The sequence below is a fragment of the Pogona vitticeps genome, chromosome 4, assembly GCF_051106095.1.
Source record: "Pogona vitticeps strain Pit_001003342236 chromosome 4, PviZW2.1, whole genome shotgun sequence".
Taxonomy (NCBI): Eukaryota; Metazoa; Chordata; class Lepidosauria; order Squamata; family Agamidae; genus Pogona; species Pogona vitticeps.
Window position 1 is genome coordinate 166,277,494 of NC_135786.1, and position 18,459 is coordinate 166,295,952.

Sequence of the window (18,459 nt, forward strand, 5' to 3'; positions counted from 1 at the left end):
TTCTGCACCGTGATGTCATTGAAAAAATGTGAAATATATTGAACAAGTGATAAAAACATTTCGCAGTGCTGACAGAATTTAGTTCATTGAGATGTACACCAAATTGTTTTCACCATTTTATTTCTATGCTATCAGCTAACAGTTAACTTTTCCCTGCCTCTCCTTACTTCTCTTTAGCAAGTACTTCCCTCATTTTTCTTCTGCCCATCAAATAGCCAGTATATATTCAGAAATACCAAATAGTGTAACTCTCTCTGAACAAGTAGGCTGGTGAATTTCTTCCACCCCACTTTATCCTCAGAGCAACTCTGTGAGGTGGGTCAGGCTAAGAATGTGTCTCAGGTGTCATAGTTCAGCAAGGTCTGGAAACCTCAGCCTCCCATGTCCACTGGGCTACCCACCACACTGACTCTCACTTCTGAATACATGAGAGGCCTTCAAATTATGAACCTGTTTCATTCCAGCTCTTCCATGCCATTAGTGATGCTGATTTGGAAGTGGGGTAGATGCTGGAAACATGTCATAGGCTGAAATCCTGTTGCTTAGTGTACACAGTAGAGTAGGCCCATTGAATCAATGGGGATTTGATGAATTAACTCCTCCACAAGTTTCATTGATGCAAAAGGGCCTGCTCTAATTACAAAATACTATGCTAATATAAATTACATGTCCGTTAGAACCAGTGGAATTTATGGAGGCGTTGACTCACCAAATCCCCACCAATTCAGTGGACCTAATATATTGTGACACTAAGCAACAGGATTTCAGCTGAAGTGTTTGAGGTAGATGTTAAGGTACAAGGAGGATGCATTAATATGGCTGTGTTCTGAATGGGTAGGTGTGTGTGAGAGGTGTTGTTCTGTGGTCTAATTTTTCTTGTTTCAGGGAATATAGTCATAACCTTTTGCTTTATACTGTAGCTTGTTTGCTTGTTTGTTTGTTTTCCTCTTCTAGAAATAGAGCCATTGTTTTGGAATGGGGCTGTAAGCCTCTTTGCTGCTTTCGTAATAGTCACCTATTATGGTGGAGTATTGTACCACAGGCTACTCCAGAAGGGTCTGCTTTGGATGGATGAAGTTGTTGTCCCCTGATTCTGATTACGGCCAATATTTCTACCTTGCTTTTCAACTAAGAATGATTCCCCAAGTGGCTGCAACAATTAAAATCCACCACACATTTCTCCCCCTTTAATTCCCCTTGTTCAGTGAGAAGTATTTGAGTTCTGAGATGGTTCCACTCTTAAATCTTGTGCTCAGTGTCAAATCCTCTGACAGTCACTTGAAATACCATCTGCCTGTGGCAAATCTTTGAAGCTGAAGCTAATTCTTTTCATGGATTAGTAGCAGCAGGCAAATCAACATTAAATGAGGCTTCTTAAATGTCTAGTCCCGTATCTAAGAACCACTGGAACATACCATTGTACAAAGAATAAGGATGCTATACTTTTGAAAAAAATAAAATGCATCCTTTTATAATTAGTGTTGGCTTACGACACAAGGCTATTACCACATAACAAATATACTCCTTGCGTAATTGACTGACTTCGATTTTTCTTTTAATATTTGCTCATCAATTAATAACCAAGTGAGATAGCACCATACCAGTATTTATATTCTGATAGGTAATTAAAGTTCTTTCAGCCACCAACTCTTCTGTTACAAAAACAACATTTGAATTGAATGCATAAAATAATTTGTGTTCCTTGATAGATGATTTGACACATCTTTTGCATCATATGGATAATCCTCAATAACTCGCCATACTTTGTTAATATCAGGGTAGTGATAGTGGTTTGTTTGATTTTTTAGCTCTGTGGTGATTTTTAAATGAAGTCTAATAGCAAAATTGTCACTTAAAAATTGTTATTTAAAAATTGTTATTTAAAAATTCAAGATGCACATTTCAACTAGATATATTACAATGATGTTATAAATGTAATTGAGAATATATGAAAGGGAACTGAATAGGTACTATTTAGAGTAAAAGAAGTTACAGCAGTTCAACTTTTTATTATATTTCCACTACTGGCGTTGGCTAGAATTATAATACTATGTTCCAGTATTAATGAGAGGGTAATCACACGGCTTCTCAACATTTGAAGACAGACAAGGAAAAAAAAAAAGGAACCCCAGCTTTAAATGTGCATATTATGGCAAGTTTGATAGCTTATCTTGGTTTTATTTATAGAATTGAATAGTCCACGTGGTGTGACTTCTGTTGCACTGTACAGACAGTTACATTTGTCCTGTTTTTTAAACCAGTTATTTTCATCCTTTCTTATTGTATGTCCAGTGTCTCTGTTCAATAGCCTGAGATCCACTATGAAGGAAACAAATGATCCCTTTCTTCTAAGAAGAACATTCTACATTTATAGACATTCTCTTCTATGCATAATTGACATTGATGATTTACACTTAGTTGGGAAGTTTTTCCTGATGGTCTAAATCTAGGTTCCTCTAACTTGAGCCCATTGTTACATATCCTGCCCTCTATAATGACTGAGAACAGATCGTGCCCCTCCTCCATATGACAATCTTTCAAGTATTTGAAAAGTGTTATCACATCTCCCCAAAGTCTTCTTTTCAGTTTTAAACATTTTATTAGTTTTTCAATCTATCTACATTCAATTTGTGCTTGTTAAACATCGTGTTAAATGGTTGCTTATAATTATTTGTTTTTTGTGTCTTGGTGTCTTCTTAGTTGTCTCTTCAAAATCTATACATTTTGAAAACATTTAAACCATATATGTCTGTATTTTAATATACAATACAGTGGTGCCTCGCTTAACGAGCGCCTCGCTGAGTGAGGAAATCGCTTAACGAGGTGCTCTGGGCCATCGCTGGAGCATTCGCTCAGTGATGGCCCCTATGGGGATTTTTCGCTTTGCGATATTCGCTAAGCGTTTCGCTTAGCGAATATCGCATAACGAAGCCGGGAGAACAGCTGATCGGCGGTTCCAAAATGGCCTCCGGAAGGTCCGCGCCGCATTTTTGCGCCCTGCCCTCGCTTACCGAGGGCGTGAAAATGGCAGCGCTATGGCAGAACATCGCTTAACGGTGAGTTTTAAAGCCATAGGAACGCATTGAACAAAGTTCAATGCGTTTCTATGGCTTTTTTATTCCCGTTTAGCGATGTTTTCGCATAGCGAAGGTTAATCCGGAACGGATTAACCTCGCTATGCGAGGCACCACTGTATTGGCTGTTACCATAACTGAGTAGGTTCCTAACAAATGTTATCTAAAGCATTGTATACAAATTTTCTTTATATAATTGTTTAGCCATTTCTATCTCCGCCTTTTCTATTATGTCTATCTGAATATCATATCTAATGTATATTCATTAAGTACTATTTGTTTTGCCCCATCCTTATATCTAGCTTCTCTTTACCTTAAGAACCACCAAGTTATGCCTTTACCCTGATTAGTGATCCCTTATTTCAGTTTAATTCCCTTTTTTAATATATAAGATATGTCGTCTTACAATTCCAGTACTTAGATATATACATGCTTTCAACGTTGAGGACCACCTTAATATTTTTCCCTTTTTCATCTTTGCAAGTAACTCCTTCTCTTATTTGTCTTTTCCCAATTCTTGTTTCTATCTCTCTAAACATTTGATCATCCCTTGTATCATCTGAAAACATTTTATACACTTGATCTATCTCCAGTAGATCTTTATGCACTTGCTCTATTTCCAGTAGATCTTCCAGGCTATCTTTAATTATTTCTGCTGATTTTCTCCCCTTATCTTCCCTTAACACAGCTAAAATTCTCCTCGGCTCTAGGGTTAGAATCAAATCTCCTAAATTTTCTCCTCTGATTTCTTCCAGCCCTTCCTTTGGTTGGCATACATTGTCCTCCACCTTCACATTTCCTTGTTCATTGTTCCCTCTCTCCTGTTGAATATAGTGCTTCTTTAGTTGCTCCTTGAATGATTTCACCTCTTTATTATGGGATCTCACTATTTCTAAGATTGAAGGATACACCTTGTTTCATCCCCAAATTTCCCTTGTTGTAGCATTATGTCCCAAGATGCCAAGTACTTGTATTTCAAGTGAAAGATGTCCCGTAGTTTAGAGCACAGTCCAGTTCCATCAATAATTGCTTCAATAAGTCCACTTTAGTAAATTGATCACCTTTAGGGTTAATTTTGAATCCAGTCTGACGTAAGTTGACAGCCCTATTCACTCGATGTTTGTATTAGACTTTCCAAAGTTAATTGTCTGTGTTTTAGTCAGTTCTCGGGGTGGGGGGGGGAGAAAGGAAAGTCAAAACAGAGTTCCAAGTTTGAGTATTCAAGGTCATGTTCTGGGCTTTTTGCCAACACTTTAGATAGCCATAACAAACAGTTTAAGTCACAGCGTTGTTTAGTTAAAATAATTTTAAGAGGAAAATTTCTTAAGTTTAACGCCAAAGTAATATCAAACTTCCTTCCTTGAAGTATAATTAAGTGTTTAATTAATGTCCAATTTATTTTCTTTGCATCTCTTTGCGTCTCTTTCCCCTTCTCCAGATGCACCTCTGCTCTATTTAGTGGTGGGGCAAAGAGACACTTATTTCTGTTAAAAGGATTATTCCATCCATGGATAATCTAGAGCAGTATAGTTAAGATTTTGTATCTCACCCAGTGGTAACGACAATGTTAAATTGGCTGATTTATTGCTTCTTCATTTGCTGGCTGCCGATGACTTGCAAGCAAGCTAATTCAGCTGGTTTTAATGCCCCTGGGGGGGGGGGTCCCAAACAGAATTCAGCCCAGGGGACAGAGCTCCGTCCTCCTGTTGCTATCTCATCACGGCGTCAAGCCGGAAGTTCCCACAGTCTTCTTTTCTCATTGCTAGATATTCCTGGTTATTTCAGTCTTCCCTCTTAGAGTTTGGTTTCCAGGCTCCTGATCATCTTTATTGTCCTTCTCTGAACTTGTTCCAGTTTGTCTGTATCCTTTAAAAAGTGTGAATACAACACAAAAATGAGGCCTGGCTTGTGCTAAATAAAGAGGAACTAGTATTTCACATGATTTGGAGACTACTGTTAATTCAGCCTAAAATAACATTTGCCTTTTTTGCAGCCACATAGCATTGTTGGCTCATATTCAGCTGATAATCTGCAGCAATTCTAAGATCCTTCTCACATGTAGTATTGCTGAGCCAAGTATCTCACATCTTGCAATTGTGCATTTGGTTTCTTTTCTCTAGGTGCACTGTATCTTGTTAAATGGAAGTTAACCAGTTAAATTCAATTCTGTTGTTTCCAGCGCTCAAGATTATCAAGATCTTATTGAATTTTGTTGTAATATTCCAGACTGTTAGTTATTCCATCCAATTTTGTGTCACCTGCACATTTGATAAGCATTCCCTGCACCTCCTCATCCAAGTCACTAATAAAAATGTTGAAGAGTTCTGGACCTAGGACTGAGCCTTGTGGTGCTCCACTAGTTGCCTCCTCCCAGTTTGAGAAGGAGCCATTGATAAGCACTCTATGATTCTGTAACCAGCTGTGTGTCCACTTGATAGCTTTTTTTAATCTAGCCCACACTAAGGTAGCTTTCTGATCAGAAGAATATCATGAGGCATTTACAGTTGCATAAATTGCCAGTTATATTCTCGCTAGTAAATTGCTCAGCTAGGGTGCGGAATTAGAAAAAAAGCTACAGCTACATTCTGAAAGGTCACAGGGCATAATCTGTAACAGATGCAGGTGATAGAAGATAGTGAATTCCTAGTAATTGTTTTGAAATTCTACCCACCCCAGATGGTTCTAAACAGTCTTCTGTCTTCCTATGTCTTTATCCCTTCTTAGATTAAATTAAACATACAGTACTGCATATAGGATAAGTTTCCCTGCAGGCTGTGCTATATATATGATACATGCATCTAGTGTCTCCTCTTTGTCTTTTGGGACTGTACTCTTGATTCCCAAGTGAACAAACCAGACAGTGATGAGCCAGAGAGAGATAAACTTAAAGAACTACTAAACTTTCAAGTCTCTTACCCACTGACTTAATCTAATTTAGAAGAGTACTATAAAATTCGTGAAAGGGAAAAAATTCATTAGGTCAACAGTCAAGAGAAGTTGAAAGTAAAATTTTCAAGTTGCTTTTTTGTTTTATTCCCTGTAGAAATATAGAAATGTGTGTTGTTAGAGAATTCACAACATAATTTATCTCACTGTATTGTTTATATCTAAATTTCACTGCCAGTAGTATAAAGGAATATGGCACATAATTTGCCACATGGGGCACACATTGGAAGAGGAGAGATTTTCATTCTCAGGAAGAGAACAATCAGACAAGCCATGGGGATAACAGAACTCTGGGAATGTGAAAGCAAGAGCTATATTATTACTTACAAAATGTATTTATAAATCACTTTCTTGGTCATACAGACCTCCCCAAGCAATGTGTTCATATGAAGTTTGCACAACTTGCCATGGTTAGTTGTGACTCATTTAGGTGCCAGAATACATCTCAGGTGTGCAGTCAGTTACGTGAATAGACACCCAGCCAAGACTCACCCCAGAACCTTGTCAATTAGCCACATAAAATTATGTGAACCAATTTTTTTTAAAAAAACCCACATTGTTTAAACCCACAGTAAAAACTAATTAGAACTAAATGTCTAATATAATGACAGTTTTGACTACCTGTCAAAAAGGCAGTAAGGGTGAAACCAGCATAACTTACCTCATTGATAGGATGTGGCTACAGAAAAAAAAACTGTTCCCATATCAAAAATTAAAAATACTTACCATATTTTTTTGCTCCATAAGACGCACCTCTCCATAAGACGCACCAAATTTTTAGGAGAAGAAAACAAGAAAATAAAAATCTGTTTTCTTCTCATAAAAATTTGGTGAGCCTTATGGAGAGGTCCCCACCCCCACTGGGCCTTGCAAGGTTCCCCTCATGGGGCCAGTGGTGGCAAAATCGCCAGCTTCTCTCCATAAGATGCACGGACTTCACCCCACTTTTTTGGGGGGGAAGTGCGTCTTATGGAGCAAAAAATACGGTATATCCTCCTTTCTCTTCAAAAGGATCCAAGGTAGCTTACTAGTTATACCAAACTCAGGCCATTCATCAGTGTTTATGCGTTGCTTTGTGCCTGCAACATCACATTATTTTGCATAAATGTATGAACCTTCTTATTAAAGTACCACAAAATAATTTTGCTTCACTGTAGGTATAATGCGCTTTAGAAAACTTATTTCAGACATGGACTTCACATGTTGGATGAATACATTAAAAAAAATCAAGTGATGGTTTCTGTTGGAACATCCATTCTTGATCATGTTTAGCTATGTTCTTTCCACAACTCCAGGGCCTTAGAATATATGTTATCCAAAACCATTATCTATTTGTTTTAATTGCTTTTAGTAGAAGCTTATATTAGTTTGTGTGCAGTAATAATTTTAATATATGTGATTTCTGCGGGTTTTCTGTGTTTTGGCGATGCATAGAGACAGTGGGTGCAACTATCACAATGTGGTAGAATATTAATGTGCTTATTATTAATATTTTAGGAAATGGCAAAGATTCTCAACCATCCAAGAGTTTATGCTTTTCTTCATGTACCAGTTCAGTCTGCCTCTGATAGTGTCCTCATGGATATGAAGCGGGAATACTGTATAGCTGACTTCAGAAGAGTTGTGGATTTCCTTAAAGAAAAGTAAGTCTAATATTAGCCAAAAATCACGAGTAAGAAAGAGAGAGTTTTCTTTTTTTTAGTAGCAGTTACCTGACACTTCATAATTAAAGTAGAAAAGGGAGTTATTTTTCTGTGTCTTCAGACTTCATGTGTTCTCTACAGTTGCTTTGATGTGGTTTATTCAGTGAATTCCTAATCTATTTCAAATTACTTTTATCTCTGAACAGCTATATATAGAATGTTAAGAACATCCTTCATTGAAATATCCTTTAATAGAGCTTTTCAGAATAGTTGACACTGCATGACAAAAAAAGAAAAAAAACTATGCATCCTACAATAACATAACTGGATAATATTGCCTAAACTTGCTTTTTGTTTCCTTTGTGTAGAATGAACTTTTCATTCACAAATTATGCCAATTTAGGACTGTCCTTCAAAATCCTTTTCCATAATGATATGAATTATTTTGGTAACAGTTGAAAACTGTTTTAAAAATATGTTTAGTTGACTTTAATGTGCACAGAGAATTCTTTAAGGAATACTGGCAACAGGCAATGTTAAGTTTGTTTAGACAAGGAACATTTCAATTAAGTATTGCAAACTCTAGACAAACTATTCACTGAAAATTATACTCATTGACCTTGTGTGAAATGTCTGACTGACTTACAGTTTAATTACTTACATCTCTGCCCTCCCTTTTATTGTCTGAGTTAGCACTGCTTCTTTCATTATGAATTTAGAATGACAAAGATTTTTTGAACTCTTGAAGGGATCCAAATTATTTGCCTACTTTCAAGATGGTACATAGAACCAGATCCTGAGATGCAGATGTGTGAAACAGCAGTTATATTATAAAAAGGGACAAGGAAACACTGTAGTGTGTTTTTCCAGTGGCTAATCTCAATGCTAATTTGACCATTAGCAGCATAAAAAGTATTTTGAAAAACATTTTTAGAATAATGTGTTCTTTCTTGGCAAAAGTGGTCTAAAAATAAAGGGTGTAATTTTGTCTTATGACCAGTCAGGGTGCATTGTGTTAGAAGATGTGATGGGAGACCATCTGGGAATCATTTATTCCTCTTCCTCTGAACCAACCTTCCTTAACTTGCTGACCCCAGAAAGTGTTCAACTATAATTCCTGTTATCCCTAGCCAACAAGCAATTCTTTGTAATTCTAAATTCATTGTGAAAACAACCATACTATCTCTCTCAATAAATAGAAGAGGAAGAAAGAACTATAACTTGTCTATTTCTCCAAACCAGTCTTCTCTAACCTGGTATTTGTGAGATACGTTAAACTATAATTGGCATCATTCCCAGGCGATATAAGTGGGGCTAATGGAATTTGTAGTCCAGCTGATCTCAAAGACACTTGCAGGATTCTTTTAGATTTTCAGAGCAGAGAATGGAATAGAAATAATGTAAGTACATATGTAATGTTCCATGAAGTTGCATTGTTTTAATGTTGCAAGTTATGCCCAGGAGCTTTTTGGGCCATATTATAGATTTTTAAAAATATGCTTTTTTATCTGCCACCATTTTACAAAGCTCAAATTACTTTTTTCCCAATCAGCATAGAACCTTTGAAAGAAGCAGGGCTTGTTAGCCACCACTAAGATCCCATTGATTTCAGTGAGTCTACCCTATAGAAAGAAAGTTCAGTTGGACTGGCCCATACACCAGCAGCATAACTTTGGATTTAGATGTAAACTCTTAAGTCTGAATCATGTTTGTTGGTGAAATCACATATATTATTTAGTCCTTGTAAACAGTGAAATATTGAAAGGTAGTAGGACCTGCTTTGATAGCTTGATTTTATTTATTGTTACTATCATTTTAAAATAGAATTAGAAAACCTGCAATTTTTTCCGATAAAGTGTCAGAATTCATTATTTTTAATGTACTTGACTTGGGGTTGGGGGGCTCCATATCTTCTGAGCTTGAAGCTGATGCATTCATCTTTTGATGGTTTGTTGTAATAGGCTCTCACTGGTAAAGCCACTCAGTGTATTTGTACATTGAGTAATGTAGAAATTATTTAATCAAGCACACAATATTCATATATTTTCATGATACCCAAATTCCACAGGCAGTTATTCAATACACATTAGTCCAACTTGAGTAGCTGTCTCTTTGCATTTTTAAACCGATAGAAGTTAACTATTTATGATCAAATTATTTTAAATGTAAGTTAATTCATATTAAAATTGTACTGACATGTGTAGTGAATCCCAGTGATGAACACTTTCCAGATAATGTAAGAAATCATCTCCAACATAAGGACAGAGAAGGAACTGAATCTGCAAGAGAGGGTAATATCTTGGTTCTTTGAACTTGTTTACATCTGTAGACCTCATTTATTTCTGTATTTAAGAGTCTTTATTTGTAGCCTCTCAAATCCAAAAAACAGCCAAGTATGTGTCCTCATGAGATATCTCACTTTAGACACTGCAAAATTAAAACATAACAGCAGACCCTTGCTGTTTCTTCCGGTGATATGTTGTATTAATAGAATACGTATGGATCTGCTCCAGTAGTTCCACTGGTTTTTCCTTCTTTCTCCACCAAGCTTTTATGATGGAATTCAGTGGCATGATTGCAAATATAAGCATGGGTTTTCCTCAAAAGTTCTGGGATGGGATATTGGGGCAATATTCTATCACATTGTAAAAGGGACCTCACAAGCTTCCAGACAATATGTTTTCACTTTCCTGAAAAGAAACAGTTTGCATAAAGAATTGTGAATACAGTGGTGCCTTGCTTGACGAAGATAATCCGTTCCAGTGAAATCACTGTAGAACGAAATCCTCATCAAGCGAAATAAAAAAGCCCATTGAAACGCATTGAAAACCACTCAATGCGTTCCAATGGGCTAAATACCTCAGCGTCCAGCGAAGATCCTCCATAGGGTGGCCATTTTCCGATGCTTATCCAGCAAAAAATCCATCCTAAAGCACAGCGGGGAGCCATTTTGCACAGCGGGTGGCAATTTTGAAACCCGACGATCAGCTGTTTTGATCGTCATAATGCAAAGAATAGGTTCCTGAAGCAGGGAACCGATTGTCGGGTAGCGAATTTTGCCCATTAAAACATTGTTTTGCGATCGCAAAAACCTCATCATCAAGTGGATTCATCGTTTAACGAGGTAATCGTTAAGCGAGGCACCACTGTACAGTTCTGTGGAAACACTTTGGGTACTTGCCAATTGTTCATGCCTGCAGTTACATCTGTGTTGCATTTATAAGCTACTTTTAAGCTGACGTACCATGTAGCACCAAGAAATAAAATTCAGTGGATCAAATGCAAACATTTTGGGGAAATGCAGCGTTGAAGTGTTCTGTCTCTTCTGACTTGTTCATTTTTCTTTGAGTTGCTGACAAGTATAGTTTGTGTGTCAAAGATCTGTATTCAGAGCCCTACATGTGGGCTGCATACCCTAACTATAAAAATTTGTCATTAGCTCACTAGTCTGTTGTTTGAATCATTGGCTTTTGTCTATGGCATAGAAGGGAAACGTGTCTCAGAAAAGTAGCTTGGGGCAACTCTTCTATTGGTGTTCAGGTTAGGTTACACACAGAAACAGCTTAGTCACAAGTAAGTCAGACTCAGCAATTAAGAATTCTGAAGTCCCTCACTGAATAGGCAAGAATTGTAGATGCATTGTAAACCATGAACTTAGAGAAACCTCAGCAACTTCCTTCTCCTCTTTGCTTGACTATTCCCTTGCTCCTCTGTATCACAAACTCCTCCCTTCTCTGACAGCCTACTACAGGGCTCTTATTTCCCCACAGGAAGAGGTGACAACAGCAGAGCAGCCAGCCTGTGAGTGCATTGCATGTGAGTGTGATTTAAATCAAATTAATGTAAATCTCCATTTAAATCACTGCTCAGAAAGCCTCTGTTTAATATTTGATTTTTTTCCACTCACAAAAAGGGTGTTTTGTTTTACTATAACCTTAATACATATTTTTCATAATCTCTGTGTCAGGGACGTGGTGGCGCTATGGGTTAAACCAGTGGTCCCCAACCTTGGGCCTCCAGATGTTCTCAGACTTCAACCCCCAGAAATCCTGGCCAGCAGAGGTGGTGGTGCAGGCTTCTGGGAGTTGTAGTCCAAGAACATCTGGAGGCCCAAGGTTGGGGATCACTGGGTTAAACTGAAGAGCCTCTGGGCTGCAAGGTCAAAAGATCAGCAATTCAAATCCATGCAATGGAGTGAGCTCCCATCGCTTGTCCCAGCTCCTCCCAACCTAGTAGTTCGAAAGCATGTAAAAATGAGAGTAGATAAATAGGTAACACTACAGTAGGAAGGTGACGGTGTTCCATGTCTAGTTGCGCTGGCCATGTAACCATGGACACTGTCTACAGACAAATGTGGACATTTTTAATAGGGCTTCCAAGAATTTCCAACATTGTATCATATTGAGAGAGAGAGAGAGAGGTTTTTGGAATACTGTAGGTTCAGCCGCAGTTGGAAAATAGGATAGTTGTTCTGTTATTAGGCCTGTCCATTTATTGTTCTTAATGAGGATATAACTCTAGAAATGCAAATCTAGTTTGAGAACTAGAAATTTTTCTGATAGTACTAGACTGTGTTTTAGGGGAGACAGCAAAAATAATCTGAATAATCTGTACAGAAGCAGAAGGCTGTATGATTGGGAACCAATATGAAGAACTCTGTGGAATCCTATTTAGAATGCATTTTTGAATGCATTGTCTCATTATAGAATTAAAATGTAAAATCCCTATTTCATGAGACCTTTGAGCTGTAACATATTTTAAATCGAAGGCATCATCACATATTTTTTTAGCAAAACACATTTTAACAGTGAAAAGTGCTCATGAAATCTTAAACCATCATAAAGTAATCTCTAGTCTTTAATGAGGGTTCTTCAATGTTGCTCTCTTCTATACATTTATTTGTGGAAATAATCTACAAATAAATGTAGTTATTTTCTTCCCCAGAAAAGCTACTCATTACTAGCCATCATTTAGGAAGTGTACCAAAATACCGTATTTTTCGCTCCATAAGACACACATGACCTTAAGACGCACCTAATTTTTAGAGAAGGAAAACAGGAAAAAAATTATTCTGAACCAAATAGTATAATAAAATATTTAATAAACTATAACAAACGGAGCATCTTTTCACCCAAGCACGGTTTAACCCCAAACAAGCAGCTTTTAAAGCAAAACTAGCAGCTTTTAAAGCAAGCATGCACGTTTCTACACAAGCAGGTTTCAACTCAAACGGAGCACCTTTTCGCCCAAGCACGGTTTAACCCAAAATAAGCAGCTTTTAAAATAATTTTTACATTTTAAAATGATAATACCAGGCAATCACAGGCAGTCCCAGGTCTCTCTCCCAGCTCTCTAACCACTTGGATGAGTGAGGAAGCAAACAAGCAGCCTCTTCGCTAACTGAAAGTTTGAATTTCCCACTTTCCCTGCCTTTCCCACACATTAGGTATGCCAATATCTCTGCACTGGAGGATTGAGGGAGGAACACCCAGCCCCTGATGGGGTCCCGCAGGGCACCCCAAAACACTGAGGAGCTCTCTTGGCCTCTGGCGGGACTGGGGCTGTGCAGCCCTGTTCTGAGCGGGAGGTGCAGCTGGAGGGTCACCATGCCTTTGGGGGGCAGGGCACAGAAGGGGACAGGAGGTGCAGGGGCCACTCCAACTCATACCTGGCAGGGAAGATACCATGATAATGAAAGTGGTTTTCCCAGGGTGAGGCTCATCCATTGCACTTTGGGTGTGCTGATCCCTGTGATTTCCCCAAATGTGGGGAAATCAACTGCATAATTTGTGGTAGTGGGAGACTTTGTGCTTTCCACTGGTCTTTCTAGAATCACTCTTTCCCTTTCAGTCCTTAGCTGTTTTCACTCCTCTCTGCCATTTAAATTTGCTGCTGTAGGCCCATTGGCCCTGCTGGCTTTCCAGGTGGGCTCCAGGAGGCAGATCCTGGAAAGCCAGCAGTGCAGATGGCAGAGTGGTGAGGTTCAATATGGCTGCCACGGCGAGCAGCTCTGGTGCCAGTTCAGAGTCCTCCCAGCACGGCAGTGGGAGGCTTCTGGGTGGTGGTGGCTGAACCCTTTTTTACAGTATTCGCTCCATAAGAGGCACATACTTGCCCCCCCACACATTTTTTTGGGGGGAACTGCGTCTTATGGAGCGAAAAATACGGTATTTGTATTTATGCCCTAGGCCTCACATGAAGTTAGATAGAAGTATTTCTCTTATTATTGATATGCTGGCTAGAAAATACATATTTTAAATTAATTAGTCAACATATGTGTTGATACTGGAGACTTAGAACATGGTAAATAATCATGTTAGACTTTCTGAATGCAGAATATGTATCATGTAATGCACATACCCAAATGTAAAATGACAATCTACATTTGGGTATGTGCAGTCTCTCAGTCTTGGTGCATTTACTCAGAAAAAACTGCCCTTCTAGTGTTCACCATCACCATGTAAATAATATTAACAGAAGCAATTTTTGGCAAACACTTTCAGATTAATTGCAGCCCTTTTGCTGATCTTTCTTCATTTACATATCACTGACCCAACAGATCTTAATGCCTTGCAGATGAAGGCATCTTAATGGATTTTTAAAATACAGCCCTTCTGGTAGCTCAAGCACTTGCAGCAGCAAAATTAACATTTTAAATGCTTGATGAGATTTTCAAAATCTCATATTTATTTAAATTTTTGCCAGACTCCATGCTGAAGGCCACCAAGTTCCAGCTCAAGAAGAATTGGTTTACCGCTCCTGAGATACCTGTACTGGCATTTAGGAAAAATCCTGGCTGAAAAGTTTTTGTTCAATTTGGGTTAGTTTTTCTACATAGAACTATCAGTCGGATAAGAGTCATTCATGAATGGTGATTCTTTTCAATCAGATCTTAAGGGTACAGCAATGAACAGAGATGGTCACTGAAGTATGAAACAGCCAAGCAATATACTGTTACAGCAGGAAGGAAAACCTTGTATACCGCCTTGAACGCATTGGCAAAAAAAAAAAAAAAAAAAAAAAAAGGAGTTCAAGCATAACTAATAAACAGTAATGGTAATGACAACAAAAGACACAACCTGACCTGGAATTTCTCTCAGTCAAATTCACTGAGCCCAATATCTAGTGAGGAAATGCGGAGCTTTTCAGGTTGGATACTGAGGATCCAAGCATATGGTCTGTTTTCCTTCATGGTAGCCAAAGAAGTCCCCATATTTTCCTTCTGGCAAACAGGAGTAGGAGACTTTTTTGTTTAGTGACAGCATGGTTCATACTTCTCCTGTACTTTGGTGATGCATTAGCTGTACAGCCTTCAGCTACCTCCCAGGCTTTTAAGCTGGCAGGGGAATGAGAATAGCCATCCAAGTGTGAGAATGCTTGACCATCTTTTGTGGCCCAAGATTTTGGATGAAGCTTCTCAGTGGCTGTATACTTGAAATGGAATGACCAGAATAGCCAGTGTTCTAAATGTGGCACACCACAGATATAATACCCTTATGGTATTTTACATTTCTCAGAGGGAGTGTCTAAAGCAAGGGTCTCAAACATGCGGCCCTGGGGTCATTTCCGGCCCACTGGATGATAGTTTGTGGCCCCCACCTTGCCTCCCCCCCGAAGCGCCCAGCCATTCTCTGCTGTCTAAAGTCAAAAAAAGGCCTCACCTTGCTCTCTGGCTCTCCCCCAAGACAGCGTCTCTTGCACCCTCCATCCGGAACTGCAGCCTGCCAGCCAGACTACCTGTCTGCTGGCTGGCAGGCTGCAGTTCTGGGTGGAGGGTGCAAGAGGTGCTGTCTTGGGGGAGAGCCAGCGAGCAAGGCGTGCTGCCAGCCCTTTTGCCCGAGTGCCCAAGCCACTGCCGAGCGATGCCTAAAAGCGGAGCTTGCTCTCAGCCTGGCCTAGAAGAGCGCATCTAAGCCGCCAACAGCAGCTGCCGCTGCCTCTTCCAGGGAAGCGGCTCTCTGGCTTTCTCTCTCTCTCTCTCTCTCGGCACCCCCAGCACCAGCCTGGCCAGTGGCCACCTCAGCGCCCGGCAATGCTTCCTTCTCCTCCTCCTCGTTCTGCTTCAGCCACCTCGGCTCTGGAGGCTGCCTGGGCTCGCCTCACAAAGTTTGCTCCTCTGTCGTGGTGGGGGTAGCTGCTGCTGCTGAGTGCGCCTTTTTTTTGATGGGGGCCCTCAGAGGAAGGTTGCCAGACATCTGTGTGTTTGTGTGCATGTGTGCATGCCTGCACGCACCTGTTTAATTTTGTGGGTACTGATGGGGGCTTTTCTCCTTTGGCAAGGCGATTCTGTGAGGGTCTTTTTAAAAATTTATGTCGTGCCCTCCCCCCCCCCCGCTAGGTGGTCGCCGGTGCTCCCTCCCTTCTCTGCTTCTTCGTTCTGCTGCTCCTGCTCCTGCTGGTGATAGTGAAGAAGGAGCTGGAGGGGATCGTGGCTGGCGACGAGGGCTCGCACGCCTCTCCTCCTCCTCCTCCTCGGAGCCCCAGCCGGGCTAAGGAAACTACTGGGTGGCTTCCTCAGGCTCTTGCTCCGCTTGGCGGAAAATCTGATGCGGCCCAGCCTCATTCAGACTCAGACTCCAGCGGCCCCCAGGTAAATTGAGTTTGAGACCCCTGGTCTAAAGTGAGGAACATAAATAAAGAGTGAACACATTGTAAAATTACACTGGTATCCTGCCTTTCAAGTCATCTCCCAAAGTAGCTTGCATCACTGAAAACCCTGTACTTAATCTTGCAAGCTAGGCATACAAGGGAATGGGAGGGAAAGAAAAAGGATTAAGTATGAAGAGATCAGTTTGACCTTGCCAGTTGTAGGCAGGCATTTGTATCTAGGTGAGATGTATGTAAGCACACATGCTAGTAGCCTTTCTTGGATAGATAACCTGCAACATAATGTGTGGCCCATGTTCCTATGGCCGGTAGCAGATACCATGGTTTTCTTTCCCCTGGAGGGTGTATTGCAGGTGAGACTTCTTTCTGATGATGGGAAAAGGGAGCAAGTTGCCTTTCAGTGCTGCTTTTGTGACTGCCGGCTGGTACCGGTTGTTTGGAGTCTTTGGTCCTCTGTTGATGTTAGAGGCCAGAGCAAACAGTCTGTGTAGAAGGCAAGCATCAAGTAAGCTTCTTGTTGTCTTGTGTCATATGCAATATCATATTTCCGGTTAATAAGCTAAACAGCACATTTCTTGGATCTTTCAACTTGCATTCTTGGCTGGTTCCTTAATTATGAACTCAACAATGTTTTGGATCCAGAGTTTTTCTAAGCTATGAGCTCACATATTCCTCCCTCTTTTAAGACTTTCATTTCAGTGCACTTAGCTGATGACCCTTTGCCAGCAATGAGAACAAAAATAAAACCTTTATTTTAAAAGAAAAGTTAGTGTTTTCACCTACTAATGGGGTTAATTTATGGAGGAAAATTCTTTGTATTGGAGATGCTGACTCCTCCGTACTTCGCTCAATTTGATAATTTAACAGTGCTTTTTGGTTTGTAGACTTGGGTAGCAGCTTCAAGCAATGACAGGTCAGCTTCATCAGTATTATGGATTTCACTTCTCAGGCCAGTTTTACTCGTGTGCCCACAGTTGATAACCACTTGGATCAGCTAGCTGAGTGGTTACTAGAAAGGTGTTGTTTCAGTTAGCCATTAGTTTTGCAGTACTCTCCCTTACTTGAACTTGCATTGAGAAATACTGAGCTGTGACTTTATGTGCTAATTCTAAAACGTCCAGACAGCCATTTCTTCATTCCATTCATTCCAATCATTTGTTGTCTAGCCTTATGCCTACAGGGAACCTGTTTCTTAACGCTATGGAAAATACAATCTGTACTTTACCCAGATACTGTATGCAATTTGCTCTTGTAGTCAAGGAATGTATTTGCTTAACATATTACTGTTTCCTTTCTGCATATATTTAATCTTGTTTCCCCCTGAAACTCCTTCGGATTCTTATTTTTGAGTCATGCTGAATGTGACCTGTTTGTGATGGGAAATGGAATTAGCCTGTCTCCATCCCCAACAGAGAGAATGCTTTTTATTGTAATTGCATTTGAAAAAGTACATTGACTCATCTCAGTAGCCTGTTTGGAAAAGGCTGGGTTTCCTAGAAGGCTTATTAGGATTTATTTTCTTCTGTAAGAAAATAAATTATAGCAAGCATATATTCTCTAGGCCCCTATGTGAAGGTGAGACTTAAGATGTTCTTCAGAGACAATAGTTGGAGCTGGGAACTTGACCAAAAGGCTTTCATCATGCATTGCTAAATTATTGTGCTGAATAAGGTCATGAATTGATTTGGCCAGAATGTGTTGGGCACAACGTTCCCTCTAATTTTCAGCCCCGCTGGGCAGGGTTCTGCCCATCACATGTGTGACTTCATTCCCACATTCATAACTCTGCCCCCCCAAGGATTCCATTGTGACTGCAACCAAAGGGACTTAAAATTATTGCTGCGGGTGTGTGGAGGAGGAGGAGGAGCCCTGTGCAGAGGGGAGAAGAGTTGCACGTGTGCAGGCACACACAATAGAAGAAACCTTGGTTGGGCAGTTTTCAAAGTATAATAAACTTTTTTTAAACCATCCAGAGATTTTGTCTCTTCATCACATTTGGGTTCAGTGGATGTTTCTAGTTTGGTTGGTTAGTTGGTTTTCATATATACTAAGTAGAACAGCCTCCCTAAATCTTGCACCCTCTAGTTGTGTTGGACTATAACTGTCCATTCAGAATGCTGAAGCTGTAACTAGGGTTATTGGCCTAATGGACCTGGCCAGCATTCCACTACATATGATGAAAGAGAGTC

The 18,459-nt window shown here is 39.8% G+C and overlaps 1 protein-coding gene and 1 non-coding gene across 8 annotated transcripts in view; both read left to right on the forward strand.

Moving 5' to 3' along the window:
- The window catches only part of CDKAL1 (CDKAL1 threonylcarbamoyladenosine tRNA methylthiotransferase), a 356,111-nt gene that overhangs the window by 230,420 nt on the left and 107,232 nt on the right, over nt 1-18,459 (forward strand). For 6 of the 7 annotated variants that reach the window (XM_072998681.2, XM_072998682.2, XM_078393501.1 and 3 more), the window contains one exon: nt 7,518-7,663. The exons of the other annotated variant lie outside the window; for it this stretch is intronic. In XM_072998681.2, coding sequence (XP_072854782.2) covers nt 7,518-7,663 — 146 coding nt within the window. The remainder of the gene's footprint in view (nt 1-7,517; nt 7,664-18,459) is intronic. 7 annotated transcript variants of the gene reach the window in all.
- On the forward strand, nt 13,324-13,490 carry LOC140707262 (U1 spliceosomal RNA). The gene has a single exon (XR_012087182.2). It is a non-coding gene; the product is annotated as a U1 spliceosomal RNA (small nuclear RNA).